Source organism: Thalassophryne amazonica, chromosome 7, assembly GCF_902500255.1.
Source record: "Thalassophryne amazonica chromosome 7, fThaAma1.1, whole genome shotgun sequence".
NCBI lineage: Eukaryota > Metazoa > Chordata > Actinopteri > Batrachoidiformes > Batrachoididae > Thalassophryne > Thalassophryne amazonica.
The window spans coordinates 1,191,116-1,214,529 of NC_047109.1; the positions used below are offsets into that span (position 1 = coordinate 1,191,116).

The following is a 23,414-nucleotide window of genomic DNA, read 5'->3' on the forward strand; positions in this document are numbered from 1 at the left end:
GATGTCATAACGCAGAGGAAAAACACAGAAGTTTCACACTAGTGCGCCGCTGATTCTCATTACCGTAAGTTCTCATGTAAGCCCTCAATCTGAAAAATTTCAACACTGACAGCAAGCCAAGAACCCGTGCTCTCCAACAGTATGCTATATGTTGCATATATTATGGTAAAGTGTGTTCGGTGACTTTTGAAACGAGGGAAAAGTATGAAAAAGAGCGCAAAAGTGGCAGAAAAGTATAGAGACAGACAGCAAACATAAATGTAGTAATTTTTGAGGAAAAGGCAGGGTGTTAGTGTCATTTGTGAAGGTGTGTGTGCGTGTTTGTGTGGGTGTGCAGTTTATTTTAAGTGTGATGCACAGCATTGTTCGCAAGCTCCCCCCGGTCTACACCAGGGATGGGCAATCATGATACATGATGGGCAATGATGAATGCTTTCTGCTCTTAATCTGGCAACGAAGTACTGCTTACATAATTCTTGCTATTGATAAAGGTATTGCAATGAAGTAACCGTTTATTGGGGCTGCAGGATTATGGCACTTTGTTTTTCTAAAAGGGGGAGTAGCTAGTGTGTCTGTAATTTGATTTGGCCGTACATGGAGGTCCTCTGACGTTACACACTTGCATTAATCTCTTGCTATATCATAACATATTGCAACTAATGAAAGAAGATGTTAGGAGTGATCGATGACCACTCCATCAGCGTGGATAACCTGTATAATTTTAAAGTTGTGTTTGCTTTGTTGTGGTCGTTCAGACAATTTCGTGATGGACACTTAAAGATTCCATGACACTTGATGAGCGCCCTAATTTTCACTATTATTATTATTGCCTTCTCAACCTTTGTATCATTCCATTTGATATGGGAATGTAATAATGTGATGTTTTGTTTGTGGGAGAGTGCAACATTGTCCGATGTATCCAACAGATGTACCTTTAGGTAAATTACAGGGGAAGTAATTCAATTCACGTGCAATGATCCTATGAATTTAAAGATCAGTGACAATTTGAACTATTTGGACATGACACCTTGAATGGTACTTCCCTCTCACACCTTCGTGCCCCTGCCTTGTTGCCATTTTGTATCAGGCGAGTATGCAAGGCTGGATAGCTTATGATGGGTTAGATCCCACCTTATACCCCGGGACGACCTAACAGGTACAGTCACGATTACTCGATCTCATTTCAGTGAGGTCTTGGCTCTAGCCTGGCTACGTGGGCACGGTAAGGGAGCATCAGGATGGGGTGAATTAATGTGCCCACATGTTTGGCAGTATATTGACTTGACTGGAATTGGATCATACATGAGAATTGAATTATTATGCCAAAATGACCTTTATTGTTGACATGACAGAGTCATGTCAAGAGGGGGAGTTAATATCTGTGTTAATTTACATTAGTTATCAAATATATGCTTTTGTTATCTGTTTAGAAGTGCCTGGAACCTGGTTTTAACTGGTTCAAAGTCTCAACAGACAGTTACGTTTCATTTCCATTACGCGCAAGCTACAAATCTGCAGTAATTACCTAGTGACCCTAGTGTATTGAAAAATTACAAACCGATATCAAATCTATCATTCTGTTCCAAAATTTTAGAAAAGGTGGTTTCACAGCAGCTCGTAGACCACCTCACTAAGAATAATCATTTTGAGCCACTGCAGTCTGCTTTTCGGAAATATCACTCCACAGAGACAGCGCTCACTAAAGTAGTGAATGACCTTCTGCGAGCAATGGAGTCAGACACCACTACAGTTTTGGTGTTGTTAGATCTCAGTGCTGTGTTTGATACTGTGGATCATCATATTTTGCTCGATAGGTTGGAGAAGCTTTTTGGGATTACTGGAAGTGCCCTTGCATGGTTGATGTCATACCTGTCCAGTCATTCTCAATGTGTTTTGTATAATAACACTACCTCTAACCTTAGTGACATGAGATTTGGGGTTCCACAGGGATCCGTTTAAGGCCCCTTGCTTTTCTCCCTGTAGGTAGCACCCCTTGGGCATATACTGCGGAGTTTTGGGATTGCCTTTCATTGTTATGCTGATGATACTCAGTTGTACATGCCGATAACTGCGGGAAATCTCACTCCCGTAAAATCCCTGGAGGACTGTCTTTTATTAGTGAGAAGCTGGATGTCTAGTAACTGCCTACTTTTAAACTCTGATGAGACTGAAATGATGGTTCTTGGTCCAGCGAGATATCACCATCAGTTTGACCAGCAGGCGCTCAGCCTGGGTTCGTGTGCCATACATCATATGGGCAAAGTGAGGAACCTTGGGGTAATTTCTGATCCCACATTGTCCTTTGACCTCCACATCAGAGATGTTACTAGGACTGCTTTTTACTATCTGCGAATTATAGCGAGGATCCACCCCACCCTGTCTATGGCTGACGCTGAGACCCTGATTCATGCTTTTGTTTCTTCTATACTAGGGTTACCACAGTCCAGCATTAGGGGTCTTCAGCTGGTTCAGAACGCTGCCGCCAGACTTTTGACACATAGCAGAAGGTCTGAACATATCACACCCATTTTGGCATCATTACACTGGCTCCCTGTCTCTGTGAGAGCAGATTTTAAGGTTTTGTTATTGACTTATAAAGTTGTTCATGGACTGGCGCCATCTTATCTGGCAGATCTCGTGGAATCTTATGTGTCGGCCCGGCCTTTGCAGTCGCAGGATGCGGGACTTCTCTGTGTTCCCAGGATGAAGAAGAAGTCAACAGGTCAAAGAGCTTTTTCTCATCGTGCACCCACCCTTGTTGAACGGTCTTCCTGTGACCGTGACCGGTCCTTTTCCTTACCACTGTTGCTCTGGGGGTTAGTAAGGTTAGACCTTACTTGTGTGATGCACCTTGAGGCAACTCTGTTGTGATTTGGCGCTATATAAATGAAAATAAATTGAAATTGAAATTGTGAGGCAGTCGGAGTCTCTGGACATTTTTAAGTCAAGACTTAAAACCCATTTTTATTCTCTTTCTTATGAATAGTTTTTATTTTTTATCTGTTTTATTCTTTTACTTCTGTTTTTAATTATGTATTTGAATTTTTTATTCATTTTTAATTTTTTATTTAATTTTTATATTGAATTGTTCTGTGTGAGGCACCTTGAGACAGCTTTTGTTGTGATTTGGCGCATTATCAGATGAATAAATTGATTAATTGATTGATTACCGATATTGTTTTTCATAAAAACCACTTGATGGCTTAGTTTGGGGTCTCTCACAAGATGGAGCCCCTCTGAGGGACACATCTCTGGGGACCCAGGCCTGTTTTTCACGGTGACTTTGAATAAATATAAAATTTGGAAATAGTTTAACTTTGTACTTTGTGAAGGACAGCATTTACAATACGAACCAGGTTGGACTAACACTATGGTGATGTTTATGTGGCACTGCTAAATTATGAAAGAGTGACAGAAAATGTCCACATGCAATCAAGTGATGATGCTACCAACTATGATGATGAGTTTGAGGCGTATGATATTGGTCCTGCGGTTTGATCATTGTGATTAAAATGTAATTAGTGTACAGAAAATCTCCATGAAATTGTACAATTCCGATGTAGGAAATTATTTTGGTTAAACAGGAGGGAAATGTTATAAAAGTTAATGTTAAAGCTCTGTCCAATATATTTACCATTCAACTGAACATTGCCATGGAAGAGGAAGAGGAAGAGCACAGATAAGAATGATGAGGCGAGACAATATTTTATCAGTGCCTGATGGATGACCGGAATGGACTTTGAGAGTGACTGTCTTATACTATCAAATGATTTCATTGAACGGACTTTGGAACACCTTGGCACTGTATATAAGTGGCATTAAAACTGAATGTACTCATATTTGTCTTCAGACCTACACTCTGTATGACATCTACCTTTAAAGCTTTAAATAACAAAAGATCTAAGAAACTGAACCCTGTTTCCTCTGGTGTCTCATTTGTTGTCTGTGTTGAGTTTTTAGATAATTCTTCCTAACAGTTGTCCTTTGGAAAATGGTGGATTGTTCCTGCTGGGTCAGGGGAGTTATTGTCCCAAGTGGAGGAGTTAAAGTATGATGGGGTTTAGTTGGAGTGTGAGATCATTAGATGGATTGAGGCTGCATCTGATACTGTACCGGACTGTTGTGATAAAGAAATAGCTGAGCAAGAAGGTGAGACTCTCGAATTACAAGTTATTTACACTCCTATCTTCACCAATTGTCATGAACTTTGGGCAATTACACAAAGAACAAGGCTGCAGGTACAAGTGGTACTCAGGCACAGGGTGAGAAGCTAAATATCTGGGATGGACTCAGCGCAGAGCCACTGCTTCTTTGCCACTGCTTCTTTGCACTGAAAGGTGCAAGCTCAGGGGGTTCAGGCCTCTGGTGTGGATGCTCCATGATCATCTCAACAGAGAGGTCTTTTAGGCACATTCAACTGGGAGGAGGTTCTGGGGAAGACCCAGGACATGCTGAAGGGATTATATTTTCCAGCTGGCTTGGGAACACTTTGGGATCCCCCAGCATGAGCTTCTTGGTTCATTGCCACCGCCACTCGGACCCACATAAGCCGCAGAAAATACTGTGTATGTGTGTGTGTGTGTGTGTGTGTGTGTGTGTGTGTGTGTGTGTGTGTTTATATATATATATAAATTGTTGGTTTTGTTGTAGTAATAACGATCAATGTTAAAAACAGTAAAAACACATAACATAGCAAATAAATAAATAAGTCTTACCTTCGGTTTGAATGGCCTCTGGTTCCTCAGTTTCAAACAGAGTTTTCAGCTCTTTTACTATGGCGGTAGACTGATACACATGTGGCGGAGTAGCTATTTGCCGCATTTCAGTCATTGAAGCCCCCAGGCTCATCGCCACCACAACTATTCCTGCTGATTTGACCATACGAGTTCCATTATACACAAGATCATCAGAGTCTTTTCCACTTATGATGACCAGGAACTGTCGGAATCCTTGGTCTGCCCGGCCTCCTGCCTCGCTGGTGAAGAGGATTTTGCTTGCGTACTGCAAAGCTCTGCCCAGATTTCGTCGTTCATTGGGCTGCACTTGGAGTCGGCGGAGCTGCCTAAAAGCAGTCTGAGTCTCGTTTTTGGTTTGATGGGCATTAAGAAGAAAGTTCACCTTGATATCTCGACCATACTGGGCCAGACCAAAGCGATAAGCAGAAGCATCGACATTAAGTTGATTCCCCAGTCGGAGGAGTAACGACCGAACATTCTGAAACTCGGCTGCACTGATGCCGGCGTCCACCAGAAAGAAGATGTCTGCAAACGTTTCTGCCAAGGCTGGAAAAGAACAGAACAGGCTTCTCATACATACAGCTTGCACATCCTAATAAAACAGTGGACATAAAATACATACACAGAATTTCTGAGGATAACACAGAAAAGCATAAACCGCTAATTTCCTCAGAGACAAGAAAACTACAAGGGAACAGAGATGAGACAACACAAATTATAACAGAGACTACAATAACAGATTAATTATTAAACAACATCAAAAGAAAAAATGGAAAGAGACAAATAAAATATAAGCATTAATAAACTACAGAACAAAATGACATTGTAACAGAAGACCAAGAAGTGAAACCTTACTACTACTACTACTACTGCTAATAATAATAATAATAATAATAATAATAATAATAATAATAATAATAATAATAAGAAGAAGAAGAAGAAGAAGAAGAAGAAGAAGAAGAAGAAGAAGAATGGATAATCTAATGGACACAGGAAGATCCATTCATAATTTAAGAAACCTAAGTCTATATAATCAAGATCTTTGACCAAAGCTACCAATGTGGCTCATCATGGAAAGTAGAAGAACTATTCATGGTACAGTTATGTAAACCGTCGGTGCCAATCACAAAACATTGTTTTGTCCTGAACATTTTTTAGGAAAAATATACTACAAACACCACAGTCACAATCCTCCACTTAGGCCATGCACCCCAGAAAGTTTTGTGTAAATTTGGGTTGATTTGATGCATTTTGGCTGATGTTGAATCAGTTCCAAGCCGGTCGCTATATAAACCTATTTGTTTTCAGTATTTACAGAACCCATCTTTCACTGGGTTTTCTCCATTCCCTCGCACAACTCTTGAGAAAACACCACACGTTGTTTTCCAGCGGGAAGCTTCAGTCGTCTCAGATGAAGCTCATCCTGGAAAAAGAAAAAGTTGCAGTTCCTTGATTGGCCACTTGAGGCTGGCTCCAAAAGCGAGCAGGATCCCATTCAAGTCCATGTTAAAATGTCCAACTTCAGAGCAGAAATAAACATGTTTACAGCCTGGTACAAAAAAAAACGGTTTTGTTTTCTATAGATAGTTTCCTCTTCCATGACAGCTGTGTGGGAGCTGTGTGAACATTATCCTAACTTCTTCCTTTAAGACGCTTTAAGCTGATTTGGGTGTGGTGGTTTGGAGTGACAGCAGCTCAGACGAGCCTCTGAGTGGAACCAGGTGAGTGTAACCAGGTGAGTGTAACCAGGTGAGTGGAACCAGGTGTCCGCTCCATGCGGCTGCTGGGGAGGCTATGTCTGTCATTTTGAGCATTTTATGACAAATGCTTGGAAGAATCTGGCTTTTTGTGCCATGAAACATCCTAACGGATCATGTAAGATGTTTCCGCTGCAATATTCAAGCTGACTGAAACTCTTGTCTTATTTATTGTTGTTGTATGGTAACAGCTGCTGGTGGCTTCAACTGTTAATTTCCAGTCTGGTGGGGGTTTGAACCGAGGATCCTCTGGTCTTAAGACCACCATTAACCACAAGTCCTGGTATGCACTGCCTGCATGTCCTCTGCATGTCCTTTTACTGTTCTCAGTTAAAAAATAAATAAAAAATGTAATTTTACCTCTTAAATATATCACAGTGTGGTAAGACAAAGTATTTAAATTTGACTAAAGCCAAGATGTTGAAGTCCAGGGGCCTTATTTTCTGAGGTAACTGTTGTTTTTAAGGTCTGGACTCGTTCTTGTTGACACAGGGCCTCTTTATTTTTTTTTTTAAATACTATATATTTGTTGGCTGTGGATAACAGACCAGAACAAAGAAGCCATGTGGGAGTTTCCCCAATCTGCCAACACAAACTCTGCACAAACTGCTTGTTCCCACAGTCAGCTAATGTGCACTAATGTGGCGTATTTTAGCTGAGGCTGTGTGACAGCTGACTTCATGCCACCCTAAACCGCAGTGTGTTACATTAATCACTGCACAGGCTGCTTCTCAAACATTTGGCTTCCTAAAGTCCACTGCAGACAGTTTGAGACTCTGATGCTGTCATGGTCCCAGGTACGACCAGGCGCTGTTCTAACAACAGACACAAAACACATCCACAAGTAACTAAGCTTCATCAAACAGTTATTTCACAACTGAAGGATCGATGCAGATTTAAAATTGCAGGATTTGTAGTATTTCAGGTAAAATCTTACTTCGCTTTTCGTATAAATACATATTTTAAGGAAAATAGTTGGAAGGATACAGTTGAAAGAGGAAGTCGTTTCCTCAACTGAGGGCAAAGTTGATCCGCTGCAGTTTTCCTACCAGGCCGGGAAAAGTGTGGGTGATGCTAAGCTTTTTGTTTTGGACAGAGTCTACAGGCACCTAGAAAAGCCAAGATCTCATGCCAGACTTTTATTTGCTGACTTTTCATCAGCTTTTAATAAAAAGCAGCAACATATTTTAATTAAGAGGCTCTCCTCTCAGTTAAAATAGCCTGGTCAGGTTTTATTTCTGCTCTTAAATTTTTTAACAAATAGAGTTCAGCAGGTTTTAGTGAACGGTCACATGTCCAAGCCTTCAAAGTCCAACACTGGTTGTCCTCAGGGCTGTGTCCTCTCTCCCCTGCTTTTTATCCTGTACACAGACAGCTCCAAACATATTGTATTCATTATTGCTGATCCTGCTGATCTGTGGGTACTGACGGGTGAGGACAGTTGTTGGTGTGCTGTTATGGAGGTCTTGTACTGATTCTGTTCATTCCCTAATTATTTAAACGGTTCAATAAGACGGGTAACTGTGAATTGAATTGCCCCTCGGGGATAAATAAAGTTGTCTGATTCTGATTCTGAGGATTGAATTATTCTAACAGTTTTGATCATCTGGGCTGAAAAAGACAAATTTAGACTTGTTTCAAATTATGATTTTTTTTTTCTTTCTGTTTTTAACATAGGCAGGTTTAAACTCTTCAAAATATTTCTAAATGCTTTAAACAAGAAACAGGCAAACTTTCAACTGGATCATAACAACAAACCTTGATGGAATTGTTGAACCTGGATTTAATAAAAAACTAAATTAGGGGGGAAAAAACCCCACCTGGTTTTAAAGAGTTATACATACACAAAGGACAAATTGGTTTAAAGTGATTTCAAACTGCTTTTAGTGGTATTCAAACCAGTTTAACCAAATATTAATTAATTATAACCTGGTTTAAAACAGATTAAATGTCATTGAAAACAGCCTCAACCTTGTTTTAATTTGAGTAAATTTGAGAAATTGTTTTGATAAAATAAATGTGCCACTGAGAATTTACACCAGGAATCTTAGAGATGTGATTAAATTAATTAATTAATTTATGTATTTATTTATTGTGAAATGTGCCACAACTGTTGGGTCACTGGGCTCTCAGTGTTTAAACAACAATCACATAAATATGGAATTTCACATTTTTAAGGTTAAATTAATTAAATAATTGGACATGAAGCGAGGGCAAACCTGAGATAAGTGCATGTCTAACATCCACTTATCTTGCAGACATCCATGTCTCTGGGTCCTCAGCCTAACACCAAGTCCTTTCATCGGTACCCACAGATCCTCCAAAGACACCCAGTTGTTGCCTTACTGTAGGTCACTGGTTTGAGTCCAAGCCTTTTAAAATACCTTAAGGCAGGAAGGACCAGGACCCTAAAGACTTGGACCTTCTTTCTCTTGCAAAGGTATTGGCATCACCAAACACTAGTCTAGACTAGTTACTTCTTTCCAGGTGTCTCTGGATCTCAAAATTTAACATTGAGGGGTGTCTCTAACTATCAACAACAAATTTGCATATCACTGTTGGACTTGGCAATTTTGCTTAATTAATGGGATCAACGTGAACCAAGCGGCTGGCAGATCACACTGAAATGAAGTGAAACTCTTCTGCCATGTAATTTATAAGTGATATTGAGAAAAGTGGTCTCCTTTAACATGTTGTTGTTGTCGTCCATTCAGCTGCTCCCATTCAGTTCAGGGTCGCCACAGCGGATACAACCAGATCCGCATTGGTATTTGGCACAAGTTTTACACCGGATGCCCTTCCTGACGCAACTGCAGTTTTACCTGGAGAAACACACACAGCAACAGGTGTTCCAAGGAGGTCTCCCATCCAAGTACTAACCAGATCCCGCCCTGCTTAGCTTCTGAGATCTGACGGGATCAGACTGACACAGAGCAGACTGGCTGCAGTCTCTCTTAACATGTATTTATTAGAATTAAGGCCATACGTTCAAAGAAATACTTGTTTGCTCCTGCTGATTTTAAATGAAGTGGAAACAACACTAAAAGCATTTTCCTAATAACACATGAACTCAGCCGACCCACACTTCAAATTATAACCACTGACACCCAACTAGCTAATGGTTGTTATGGTAACCCATCACTATGCTTGGATTGCCCATGTGCCAAACTCGGTTGGTCTATTAAGTAGAACCAAGGACATGATGTCGGTATTTACTGTGGGAGGGATGAAACTGCCACTAATCTCTCAGCACAGTACAGCATGGAGCCTTCACGTGAGTACACGCAGCACCATGCTACTGTCCACTAGTGTGAGCCCGCCCACTCTTTGACACGGTACTGTGCGCCACTTTACATCTCCCTGTTGTTCTTCTGGAGCTATAAATACTGCAAGATCGTTGCTTCACTTTATCATACTGGACTCATTATACTTGTACGAGGACTGTTTCACTGTGTCGCATCGTTTCATAAAAGAGCTCTCTCTCTCTCTCTCTCTCTCTCTGTTCCTGACATCACGAAGACCTGTGACAGCTGTCACACCTGCGCCTTATCTACCAGGCTACTTACACCCAGGGTTTCCTCCCAAGCATCACCAGATTATTCTGATTTCCATGCAGCACCTTTGGTCCTTTGTGCTTGTATTTTTTTTTTTGTCCAAGTGTTGATCTCTGTGCCTCAGAAGCTTCTATCTGTAATTGTGTCACTCGATTCTAAGACCGGTTTGTTTTTCATGTCTCCCGTCCCATCCTGCCACCACAGTTACCTCTCTGACACCCCACCTGTTCTTGGCAGCTCTCACAGCACACCGGCAGTTTCCAGTGTCATCCCTTCCTCCAGTGTTTCTTCTCATGCTCAGTATTCATTCAATAAACTGGTTATATTTTACTGCTGCCCTTCATATTTTGGGTCCTTTACCTGTTGCCTTGGGCTGTTACAGAGCCAATAAAAACACTGGCTAAGTCATCCGATTGCTGCTTTTGCTTGTTCATTAGTTGATAATATTCATGCTTCTGTTATAGCTCCTGCTTTTCACCCTTCAGCTTTGGTTTCTTGTCCTGCCATTTATATTCAGTTTGAATGTGTGACCTTTTCATTTTTACAGGATGTAGTAGGGCACATTAAATCTTTGGTTCTTTTCATGATCCTGTTCCTTCATGATTTTTTAAAGAAATTTTGTTGTGTATTGGGCATCATAGTTTGTCTTCCGTGGTGGTTCCAGTAAAATTTTAACATGCAGTGGTCCAGCCTTTGCTTAAGAAACCCAGCCTTGATCATACGGTTTTGGTTAATTATAGGCCCATCTCTAGACTGCCTTTTTTTAATCTAAGGTTTTAGAGAAAATATTTGTCAATTAAGTGGGTTTTTGAATGAAAATGGGATTTTGGAAGAGTTTCAATCAGGTATGAAGACGTGTCATAGCACAGAGTCCATGTTAGTTGAGGTTTTAACGACATTTTTCTCAAATGTGACGCTGGATGCTGTGTTATCTTGGCTTTGCTTGATTTAACTGCTGCTTTCGATACTGTTGATCATAGTATTTTATTATCTCAACTACATCATTTGGTGGGCATTGATGGTACTGTGCTTGAGTGGTTCTGGTCTTATTTGACAGACAGGACATTTTCTGTGAATATCTGTGACTTTGAATCATCTGTGGTCCCTTTGTCCTGTGGTGTTCCACGGGACTGTATTCTGGGCCCTTTGCTTTTTTCTCTATAGCTACTGTCTCTGGAGACTATTTTTAGAAGGCATGGGATTTCATTCCACTGCTATGCAGATGATTTCTAAATATATTTGCCTGTGATACAGAAGGATGGTCAGTTGTTGAAACGGCTCTTGGCATGCTTAGGGATGACAAGAGCCATTTCAAGGCAAGCCAGGCCTGGCTTGCCTTGAAATTTTAGGGTTGATTTTACAATTCTTATGTTTCTGTTTAAGTCTCTCCATGGTTTAGCTCTGTCGTACCTCTCTGGGCTTCTTCATCCTTATATACCTAGTCTGTCTCTCAGGTCAGCTGAGCAACTGCTTTATAAATAAAGTTGGTATGATATGTTCAAATAGACTTACCAGTAGTTTGTTTTCTGGTATCTGTGTTCTTGTATTGTACCTTAACTGAGGGGAAGGTTGAGTTCTTTGACTTACCCATCCTCTGATCCTCCACTGAGATGCAAACAGTTTCCAGCAGACTTACAGTCAGCCTCTGCAGAGCCTGGAAGTTATCAATGGTGAACATGAAGCGCTCGTGTGGGCGGTTGGCAATATCCTCAAGCTCTTTCAGGTTTGCATCTCCAACTCCAATACCAAACACGATGACTCCCTCCTTCCTCAGGAGCTGGGCAGGTGCCACAACATCATCTGTGGAGTCTCCATCTGTAAGGACCACGGCAATCTGAGGTACCCGCTGTTTGGCACGGCTGCCTGCCTCTTCTGTGAAGTACTGCTGCTGGAGGAAGGTGATGGCCTTGCCCGTTTCTGTGCGTCCTCTCCGGTAGGGAACTTGGTCTACTGCAGCCAGCAGAGATTGCTTGTCCATGTGATCCTTCAGCAGGAACTCCTGGTAAGGGTCGTTGCTATATTGTGCCAAACCGACCCGAACTTTGTCAGGACCAATATCAAGGCCCTCAATGACACTGCGAAGAAACTGCTGGACTTTCTGGAAATTATCGATGCCAATGCTGGAGGAACCATCAATCAGGAAGACTATGTCGGCGATGCTGGCTTTGGCACATTCTAGACAGAAAGAAGAAAGAAGTCAGCTCCTGAAGAAACAGGCTGAGGAACACTTAAATCTGTTAGAGTGTGCAGGAAGAGGTTAAGACCATTTTTTTGAGTCCTTTCAAAGGCAGCCTCCTTTTAGCTCAATTTCCAGGACTTCTGGTTCCTGTAGCTTCTCCTTAAACTTGAGCTTTTTTAAGCTTTTTTGTCAACTTTTAGTTTGGTTTTTTGGGGGCACTTTGTTGCATATTTATTCTCAGTTTAAAGTTCATGTAATTCTCATGAGCCAACATTTTGTGTGAACTTATTGTTTACTGGCAAATGCAACTTCCACTCAGATGTCCAGAGTAAATGTCTTTTTTTTTTTTTTTGATGGTTGCCATTGAGGATGCAAGATGATTTTGTCCTGCTGTGGATGCGGCCAAGCGTGGTACCAGTACATGCTCCCAGACTTGACTTGATATGAGCCTCCATAACTTCAGGTCGAGCCCAGTCAGTGACCTCAGTAGTCAGTCACTTTTTTATTCTTAACTCCCGGGTCTGTAGGACCATAAAGTTCTCAATGAATTCCAACCCAGTCTCACAGCAAGTCGTGATTCAGCAGCACGAAATATACATTAATCTATTGGTTCGTGATATTGTGACGAAAAACGTCATTTTCATCATGGTAGCAAGAATTTATTCTCATTCATTCCGTGATGGCTGCACAAAATTAAAAGTGAAGCGGGGGGGGGGGGGGGGGGGGGTCAGGGGTGGTTATGGTTAGGGTGGGGGGAAGGAGAAGGATTAGGTTATGGTTAAGGATAGTGTTGGGGGTAGGAGTAGGGTTAGTAATAGTGAGTTTAAAAAAAAACCCTGTCACGAAAATTTGATTTTTTGATTCATTTTGTGACGGGATCACAAATAAAAACATGAGACTGGGCTGTGAATTCACAAGTTTGGATTAAACCTGCATTGGTGGAATGGTATTTTTGCCAGCACCATGCGATGGCAATTGCCATCAAAAAGGGTAATATTTTCAACTTTTGCCTGTCCACAGCTTTTCACACCTGGAAATTTTGGTCTGGACCGTACAAGGTATGTGTGGAAAGCACCATAAGATGGAGACAAACTGTTGTGTGGGCCGCCAGAAGAGGAGGTACTGCTGGCCCACCACCAGAGGGCGCCCTGCCTGGAGTGCGGGCTCCAGGCACCAGAGGGCGCAGCCGCCTCACAGGAGCAGCCAGGGTGACAGCTGTCACGCATCACCTGCAACAGCTGTTACCAATCAGCAGGGGTACATCAGCAGGATGACGTCTCCACCTCTTTGCCGAGATATCATTCTACCTGGAAGGTAATATTCTCAGCTGACTGCTTGACAGTAACCTTTTGTGATTTTTGTGAGTGATAACAGACCTTTTTTCCAACGAGAGGTGGAGGTAGCTTTCCTGCCGTGCGGATTACTGGGTGCAAACGCGCCCACCTTTAATTGTGTTTTTGTTCCTCGCCAGCAGTACCAGGTCCGACACGCGGAGGCAGTGGCCACCTGGGAGTTCGGGACTTGGCGGCTCCAGTATTCCCGGGGTCTGGTGGCGGAGGAAATCGTGTGGTTCCGGTTCTTCTTTGGACAGGTGTCTCCTATCTTCGAGCCTGCCCACACGACACCTTTGTGAATTGATTCTGATCTATTGTTGTAATCTGTTGTATTTGTTGTGCACATTCACAACAGTAAAGTGTTGTTATTTGACCTACTCCATTGTCCGTTCCTTTGCGCCCCCTGTTGTGGGTCCGTGTACCGACACTTTCCCAACACAAACACCAGAAAAGATAGAGATTTTTTTAAAACAGTGCTTGTGTGGATGAGTTTTTTTTTTTTTTTGATTAAATACAGAAAATCCCCAGTTTCAAAAGTACTAGTGTAAGTGTGGATGTAGGCAAAGTCCATAGGGATCATTTGAAGCAAGTCTTAGGGCCCCTTCACACATAGTATGAATGTAGTCAAATTGCGCATGAAGTGCACATGAAGCAGGAATCGTATGAAATACGTGTAAAATCGCAGCTGCCTCCAACGCCTCGTACACCTGTTACTACAACTATTTACGCACACCAGTGGCTGAAAGACAGAGTGTACGCTGTGAGAGCCCATTCAATCCTTCTCACGGCAGGTGTCAGCCAAATTCCAGGTGAAACACATGAACATTTAACACCGCTTGCTTGGTCAGCAGACGATCAGTTTCGAGCTGGTGGTGAAATGTGTCAAAGTGCCCCCACGAGTGTGGCTTTGCAAAAAGCAACACACATGTGACCTGCATGTGTATCACACGTGTGTGCGTGTGTCATGCCCCCCCCCACTCCCCCAACACGTGGCGTGCCGGTGGGGGGCACACTTGCATAAAATGCTGATATATATGCTGCATAGACATGATCACATGGAGGCCAGACAGGCAGGTCAGAGCGCACACAGCACAGCCTGCTGACCACAGACAACACTGACAGCTCACATAACACAGAAACAGAGTGACACATTGGTGGGTGCGCTGAACTGACAGAGGGTGTGTTTGCCCACAGGAATGGCTGTGGAGATCTCTGGTTCTGGATGTCCCAGCTGGAGAACACGTACTATTTTTGAATGGAAATGACCTAACAACTGTCCACTGTGACGCTCATGTGTCTGTTTGCTGTCCTCACGTGGACATACATAAAAACATTTATTGCTGTTGCAATGGCCTGCAGTGAAAGAGCACACGCCACGCACACCAACAGGCTACCCCAGGTAGATCAGATCATAGATCAGACCCCATCAGATCATAACACACAGCGGGCAATCTGAATGTCATGTTACCCATCTGAGCTCTGTTCCACATGATGCGGTGTCAGTCCTGCAGTGTGCCATCCACAAGACACGTGTGTCATGCCAGATACGCACGTGGGGCCAACTGGACATACCGGGCCAGCAAATGTGGACATGATAGGAGCACCCTGCTCCATTCATGTCATTTCATGACTGTAGGTCTGTGACCATGGGTCATCTACAGAGGAACAGATGGATCATACTTCAATCAATCAATCAATCAATCAATTTTTTTTTATATAGCGCCAAATCACAACAAACAGTTGCCCCAAGGCGCTTTATATTGTAAGGCAAGGCCATACAATAATTATGTAAAACCCCAACGGTCAAAACGACCCCCTGTGAGCAAGCACTTGGCTACAGTGGGAAGGAAAAACTCCCTTTTAACAGGAAGAAACCTCCAGCAGAACCAGGCTCAGGGAGGGGCAGTCTTCTGCTGGGACTGGTTGGGGCTGAGGGAGAGAACCGGGAAAAAGACATGCTGTGGAGGGGAGCATACTTGTATTGCTTGCTCGATAAGATGGATTCAATAAATGCGCTGTTTTTATATGGTGTGTGTGTGTGTGTGTTTTTTTTAATATGGTCATGTCAATACATGCCGTCATACCGTCAGCTCAATGTTTTTGTGGTTTGCTCATATGAGCTGTTCTGCCGTGATTCACCCTCATTTGTACTTACTCATACTATGTGTGAAGGGGCCCTTAGAGTCAAGCTCAAATCTCATGTTTTGTCAACGTGTAAGCCAAAATCAGCTATAAAATCTTAACATGGAATTCTCTGTCTTTCAAGGGAATGTTGAGTATTCCAATATAATTCCTGAGTCAGTGTGAGATTTCTCCAAACAAATGTCAAGCCTTAAATCTTCTGAAAGTATGTCCAAAGCTTCGAAAGTCTCCCGCCTTTTCAAAGCCAGTCCACACAGGTCTTTAGAAGTAAATTACAACTCAAGATTGTTCAGGAGTCTGAATGTTGACATGAAACTGGAGTTGGAACATTTTCCTTTTATATTTTTTAACACTAATGCCGTGCCCGTAAGAAGTTTGTATTCCAATAGAAAATTGGAAGCTTCTCATGGACGGTCGTATGAGGCTGTGTTTGAAGGTGGGATGTACAAAGATGTGTACTTATGTTCTATTATATTATATTAGTATTTGAATATAGCATTTCATATTGTTTAAAAAAAATCAGTTTTACTATCAATTATATGAAAATAAAAAGGATTCCTATTCACTGAGTTACTGAAAGAGATTCAGACAAAATGAAACGGAACATGTAGAATATTTGAAACAGCAAATTCTCAATACTCCAACCTCCTGAACACAGTTTATTTAAACTTGAACTCACAGCAAATATAAGATATTATTCAGCTTATGTACTTACTGAAATGTTGTACAAATTGTAGGAAATTTGTTGTTATACCTCAGCTGGATATGGATCCACGGGTTTGCTACCAGATCAGTACCCCCGGATCCATTGTAGCGGATCCACATTGTGCCGAACTACTTTCCTTTGGTCATCTTTGTTGACAGAAGGACAACAGTTCCACACAACATGGATCACCAATCTTGTTTAACATATCATTTTCAAAAAAATACAGTCATTTGCTGAGGTATAAAAACAAAACACCCCTCATCTGGGGAGCAATATGAGTGGAGGATCGATCCCTCCGCCATCCGCAACTCACTGGACCCGCTCACATTGCTCCCTAGACTCTGGGTGTTTTGTCACTATGTCCCCAAAAAACGGATTTCAGCTAACGTCTCCTCAGTGTTGTCAAGTTAAACTCAGTCACAAGGAACACCGACAGCATGCCTTTCACAGTAAAAGTATGTGCTGGGATGCTGACATTAAACATTGTATTGTGAAATGGTGTCAGCAACATGAACTATCTGATGCTGATTAACTTTGCTACTAGAAACATAAGCTAGCCGCGCCATCTTGGAAGTACAAATGTTACAATGTTAATCAAAGTAAAGGTTTTGAAAATTAATTCCCCAAATTTTCAAAATAAAAGATTCAGCACATCATCGTACTATGCCAGGGATGGGCAATCATGTGCCATGAAGGGCTGAGACACTGCAGGTTTTCCTTACAACCAATCACCTCAGCAGGTGATGTCATTCATGATCAGGTGTCTCAGCAAGTGATTTCATTGACAATCAGGTGTTTATATTCACGGGAGAAGCTCATCAGCAACCCACCTGCTGAGGGGATTGGTTGCAAGGAAAACCTGCAGTGTCTCAGTCATCGCTGCCCACCCCTGTGCTATGCGCAACCCATATTCACAAGTTGAGGTCGATCTTACAGAGAGCTATGAGAGTCACATACTCACACTCAGTCAGACGCTTCTCGCTTTATAGATAGATAACCGGGTATTCTGGGATTGTTTGAGGTCAGATCTTCCTTCAAGCCTAAAGTCGTTAGTTACTTAAGGAGCCCGGCATTCACCGCAAGCTGAGTGTCAGCACTTGGTTTACCTGGCGATATCTGCAGTAGTTGGCGTTTGGCTTCCTCCACGGTCGTGCACAGCATCTGGAGGATGTTCAAAGAAATTCCCTGCAGCGCTGAAAAATCAGACACACTGTACACGTGCTGGCTGTGCGGCTCATTCGCGATCTCCCTCAGCTGCTCTTCATCCGCATCTTTGATACCGATTGCATACAAGACGATTCCCTTCTTCCTCAGTTCCTTGGCATGAGACTCCACATTGTCCTGTGATTTGCCATCAGTGATCACCACGGCGATTTGCGACACGTTCTCACCAGCCCTGCTTCCAGCCGCTTCCACAAAGTGCTCGGTCAGCATGAAGTCCAGACCCAGACCTGTGAGGGTGCCGCCCCCCATGTACGGTAACTTACTGATGTACTTGAGGATGCTATTCTTGTTCTGGAAGGTGTTGAGATTGAATTCGGTGCGCGGCGTGGTGCTATACTGGACCAAGCCGATGCGAACACGATCGGGGCCGATGTCGAAGGCGTTGACCAGCGAATAAAGAAACTGGCGGATCTGCTCGAAGTTTGCCAAGCCGATGCTCCAGGACCCGTCGACCATGAAGACGATGTCGGCAACAGCTTCTTGAGTGCAGACTGAGAGGGAGGGAAGAGCTGTGAAGTTATGTGGTCACAGAGGAGCTTTGTTGATAAAAAGCCGCAGAGTGCTACAAAGAAAGCTCTTTCCAACGGAGCCCTTTTTCATTCACAGAAAATATGTCAGCCAGAAGTGCAAAAGCCTCAGCGTCATCTACAGGTGGAAGCATGTGACGTGGACCAGCCAGAGCAAAGACGTGAGCAGGTTTGGAGGCTGTGGACTGTTTCTGGACAGAAGCATGGGCGTGTTCACAAAGCACTTACCTTCAGGCTGGATGCAAAAAAAACTGTGACAAAACTAAGTCAAATCTAAATGGAGTGAGAGACTTGAATCTTGGGCTGATTTTCCTCAAACTGAGCTGATAAACCGCACAGAGAAGAAAATATTTCCCTGAAGCTATTCCATACTTTCTGTTGGCCATAAACATGAGCCCACATTCCTGCACTGGTTCAAACAGTTCTTACCCCTTAACACTTCTCTCATTTATCTGCTGGAAAACACACTTTATTTGAAAATCTCCAAAATACTGTATGAAATGCAAAATGTTATTGCTATGAAAGGAAGAAATAAGAGCTCAAAGTGAAACAAATCTTAGCTCAGATCTGCTCAAACCACTCTTGTAACATCACCGTCTTCTCCGGTTCTGATCGGTACGGTTCTTCCTGTAAACCCTCCTTCCTGTTGTCTCCTATTTCTAATTCTTTAAACGATGTAATGGCCGTGTAAGTAAGTAAATCCTTCTTTGTGTTGTTATAGCCACTAGCTCGCCGATGCAGGGGGGCATGTACGTGTTGCTGCGGTAGTGCCGTAAAGCAGTTCGTGATTCTCGTGAGAACCAAGACTCTCCTTCACACGACTTCGGGTCGGTTTCTCTGAAGTTGCTGCTCTTCTGCTACGGGACCCCTGGTGGGGGAGTGAGAGCCCCGCTCTCCCCAAAACAACACATTTACCTGTTACAATGACTCCCAAACTCTAAAATTAAGGTCAAGAAGCAAAGTGACGACCTGCTGTTCATTTTCAATCATCATGGCTGTTTTGCAGCGACAGAAGACAATGATCACTGTGCCGCCAGCTAGGCGGGGCCAAAATAGACCAGAAGTGCAGTGCAACACGCCGACTGTCAGTCTGAGTAAAAAGGCAGCGTGACATCAGCTGTCGGCTCACTCAAACAAAATGCTCTAAAACAGCTTCTTTCTGTATAAATCTCTTTGGCATTTTTTTTCGTATATATTTTGTAAAGATTAGCCAGGATTCTAAGTCTACAAACGTTGCTTTAATAACCAGGTAACAGCTCTGAAGTGATTTACAAGACATCTTACATAGATGTTAGCATGCTAACAAACGATACAGGAATGTCACTGTGGAAGGTGCTGGACTGATACAAATCCAGCAAACTTTGGTTCCATTAACTAGTCAAACAAGAACTAAAAAGTTTTTCTGTCCTTTATAATCTGTTGTTAAACATTGTTCACATTAACGCCAAGTAACCACACGCTGGCCATGCCCTGGGATCATTCATCTAGAGACAAACGCCAACTGCTCCTGGTCCTCATTTGTAGCTGATGTAGAGTGTCGCTGAGACAGAGTTCGCTCTTTGAATCCTTTCCATGAAGGAATCAGTTATTCCATGAAGAAATAACTATGAAGCCGATCATAAGCTGTATGGCAGCGTGCTGTGATCACTGATCTCTATATAACACTGGATTGCTCATTGGCCAATATTTCTGAAGCAAACCGGCCGCCATATTGCCACTCCCATGTCCTGCTCCTGAACGCTCTTTTCTGTCGATCTTTAATGAGGCACAGTCAACTTTATTGTTATAAAATACCTTCATGTGAAGCTATAAACTGCATAAATTGCCAGATCAAAGGCTGTGGACGAAGATTTCACCTGTGAGTATGACTGAAATGGAAAGTAATGAACAATAATTTGAAGAGTTCTCTCCCTTATTCCAGCATATAGGCAAAGATTATAATAATAATAATAATAATAATAATTATTATTATTATTATAATAATAAGTGGCTTATTAACTCAACATGTGTAGCCACATGTTGTGTTTTGTGTTGGACGAACTATTTTAAGACATTTATTAGGTCTACTTGTGCATAGTTTTGGAGCTTTAGGTATTGTTGTTACAAGCTTTATTACTTATATTAGACTGAAGCTCATAGAACTGTGTGTAATAAATGTTGTCATTGCAAGAAAACTAGAAAACTAACTCTCCTGTAGCTAGTTAAGTGGTGTTTTATTCTTTTAGTGCAACTATTTTAAAAATCCACTATTTCTATATTATCCATCATGACTTTTGTTATGAGATGAGATGAGATTTATTGTCATTGTTATTACACAAGTGCAACAACAATGAAATTATGTTTACACTTAATTACCTCAGACAAAATACAGCAAATAATCCACAATTATTACTTGTATACTGTAATAATAGCACCCATCAGAATTAAAGTAGTAGGGAAGAAAGTGTCAAAGTACTAAAATAAATAAATCAAACAGCTAATTATGGCAGACACAGATTAGGAGGGATGAAGGTTACATTATCTGGAGAACAAAAATAAGGAAATGAGAGAATCAGCTCAGTTATTACTCTGAATTGTTGTCGTTCTAAGAAGCCGTCTATGTGCGGTCCACATAGCCTGCGAGTGGTCAGATGGCCGTCAGTTTGCTTCAACAGTTTGTACGGAGTGTGTGGACCAATGAGCTGTCCAGGGTCATATTCAGATGAGTGGCTGTGATGAACCCGTGAATGCATCCTGTCATCTGAGAAGCAGCAAAGACGTTCTGGTGCATGTTAGTACTCGAGCTGCGTGAACGCTGTGATGAACAGAACTTATTGCAGCTGTGCGTGAATGTGGGCGTGTCCCATGTCCTGCACAGAGGTCAAGCTGCAGCATGGCCATGTTCACTGCTGTCAGCTGTGTGACGGTATGCAGGAAGTTAAATCACAGCTGGCTTATCGTACTCACCCGTTTTCTCTGCGGCGTTGCCATGGAAACTTGCTGCTGCTATAATGAGGCTGAGGAGAAGATGCCGCCTCACCTCCATGGCAGAACAGTTCTCAGGTTGCTCTTTTCCTATGACACAGACAGTTGGCCATAAATACAGAGAACAAAGGCGGTTCCCAGCGGCACTAAACCACCTCAGGATTCTGTTGACTGACTGCACACATGCGATGCACGCGCATGAACTCACATCAACCACTTGACCACTTTTTTTGCCTTCAGCTGAATGTCAGTCTACACAACAAGCAGCTTCAAAGGAAATTTAAATCAAAGGACTTTTCGTACAGTTACTCCTCTGGGGTCCATGGACTCACCGGCGAGTCCAGATTAACAGGGATTTAAAAACAAAACATGAAGTGAGATCACAAACATCCTGAAATACAACAAACACAGAAAAAAATGGAAATTCATGGTTCCTACAGCTGAAGGAAACATAGATTTAAGACTTTTTAAAAAAAATTTAATACCAGTTAGAATGAATTGAAGGCAAACATTACAATATCGAAAACTGAAGAACAAAAGGCGTGGTGACCAAGTGGTCAGTGCACAGGTTCCCAGTTCAAGACCTCCCCTGTCCATTCTCCATGTTGTGTCAGGAAGGGCATCCAGTGTTAAACTTGTGCAAAATCAACCTACAGATCCACGTCAGACCTGCTGAGGTGACCCCAAGTGAAACAAGCTGAAGGGACTTTTTTAGAACATGGTTCCTGGTTTAAGTCAAGCTGCAAAATTTTCCTTGACCATCAAATTTTTATTAAATTTTCTCTTCCCCGTGTCATCACACAAGTTACGCTGAGTTAGTTGAAAGTGACTCTGTACCGAGTGTTCAAACATACAGCAAACAAAAGCGATTTGTTTGTTTCATCATCTCACTTTGTGTTGTGTTCTATCAGGCTTTGACTAAATTATTGAAAAAAAAACAATTACCATTTGTTTTTGATATTTTTTAATTGCAATGTCAAAAGAAGGCATGAATAAAATCCTACTTCCCATGTCTTGGCATTTTTAAGACTTTTGAAAGACTGGATTAAGACAGTTTAACACCAATTAAGCTTTATTTTTAGATGAACAAATTCCATGCCTTTTAAGACGTTTTAAGGGTCACCCTGGGAAAAGCTATGAATTAGACCAGAAAAGACCTTAGATCACACACGTCCAACAAACCGTCCTATCTCACAATGTTCAAAATAATAATAATTAAATGTCCTCTGGGTCCAGGTCCAACTGTTATATGGCTGGGGGGGGCCTGGCTGCCGGTTTGTTTGTCTGTTTGTTTTCCTCCCAGGTGGCGTGCATTTGGGACTGAGTGGCTGTGTTGCTGAGGCTGTCAGGACCTCACCCTGATCACCTGCGACTCGTCAGGACTCACAGCTGAGGTGCATCTGGATGGATTGGAGCATGTTGGCATTTAAGACTGGAGTGCACAGTGCGTATTTGCCAGAGACTCGACCTTGTGACCAGACGGGTGAGATCGTCGTCTCGGGAGCCATCTCATCAGCAGCGGATGCTGAGAAACGTCCAGGTTTGATGCACAGTCTGTGAAAGAGGAGGGGGTGAGGTCTCACGCTCGTCAGCACACTTCCTGAGGTATGTTAGATTTTGTGACTAACAGTTATACAGTCAGTAAATGTGGTGTCCCTCACACCTTATTGTATTGAGCTGTTTGTTAGTCATGTATCAGCTTCCACTGCGGTGGAGTTTTGTGAACTGGATGTTCCATGCCTGCAGGTTGGAAGCTGATCAGTAATCAAGCCAGGAAGTGTTTGCTGTTTGTACACCTTTAAGTGTTCTGTGTGTAGAGTGTGGACTCACATAATGGTTCCTTCTTTCACAGACTCGGTTGTTGCGGCCACCTGGGGGGTGTCGGCGGGGTCCTTGGGTCCGAAACAGCTTCTGGCTCCAGACCGTTAGCGCTGCTGGGAGCGCACCACGCCAGACCGCACCTTTTTGTATTATCACTGTTATGTATTAAATTCAGTTAGCCTTTGAACCGTGCTCTGCTTATTTCATACTGGGTCCTTCAAACGCTGGTCGGTTCTCCGAGCTGCGTCCGACACATAACACCAACAGGTTTTGTCAAAATCTGTTCACTTAAAAATATATTTGAAAAAAGGTCATAACTTCATTTTTTCTGGCTTTCCCAGATTTTTCCTCTTTCAGGTCACATTTAAACCTTGTTGTCCTTTCAGTTGCTTTCGTTTTGCACAGGGTTACCAGAGCCGATACAACCGGATCCGCATTGGGATTTGTACTGCAGCAAGTACTAACAAGAC

The 23,414-nt window shown here is 42.5% G+C and overlaps 1 protein-coding gene across 1 annotated transcript in view; it reads right to left on the minus strand.

Annotated features, from left to right (window-relative positions):
- Positions 1-21,267, minus strand: part of col6a4a (collagen, type VI, alpha 4a) — a 144,253-nt gene extending 122,986 nt beyond the window's left edge. The window contains exons 1-4 of the mRNA XM_034173480.1: positions 21,106-21,267; positions 17,515-18,123; positions 11,635-12,222; positions 4,716-5,282 (exon numbers count right to left, since the gene is read on the minus strand). Coding sequence (XP_034029371.1) covers positions 4,716-5,282; positions 11,635-12,222; positions 17,515-18,123; positions 21,106-21,184 — 1,843 coding nt within the window. The 5' untranslated portion in view covers positions 21,185-21,267. The remainder of the gene's footprint in view (positions 1-4,715; positions 5,283-11,634; positions 12,223-17,514; positions 18,124-21,105) is intronic.
- Positions 21,268-23,414: the final 2,147 nt, after the last annotated feature.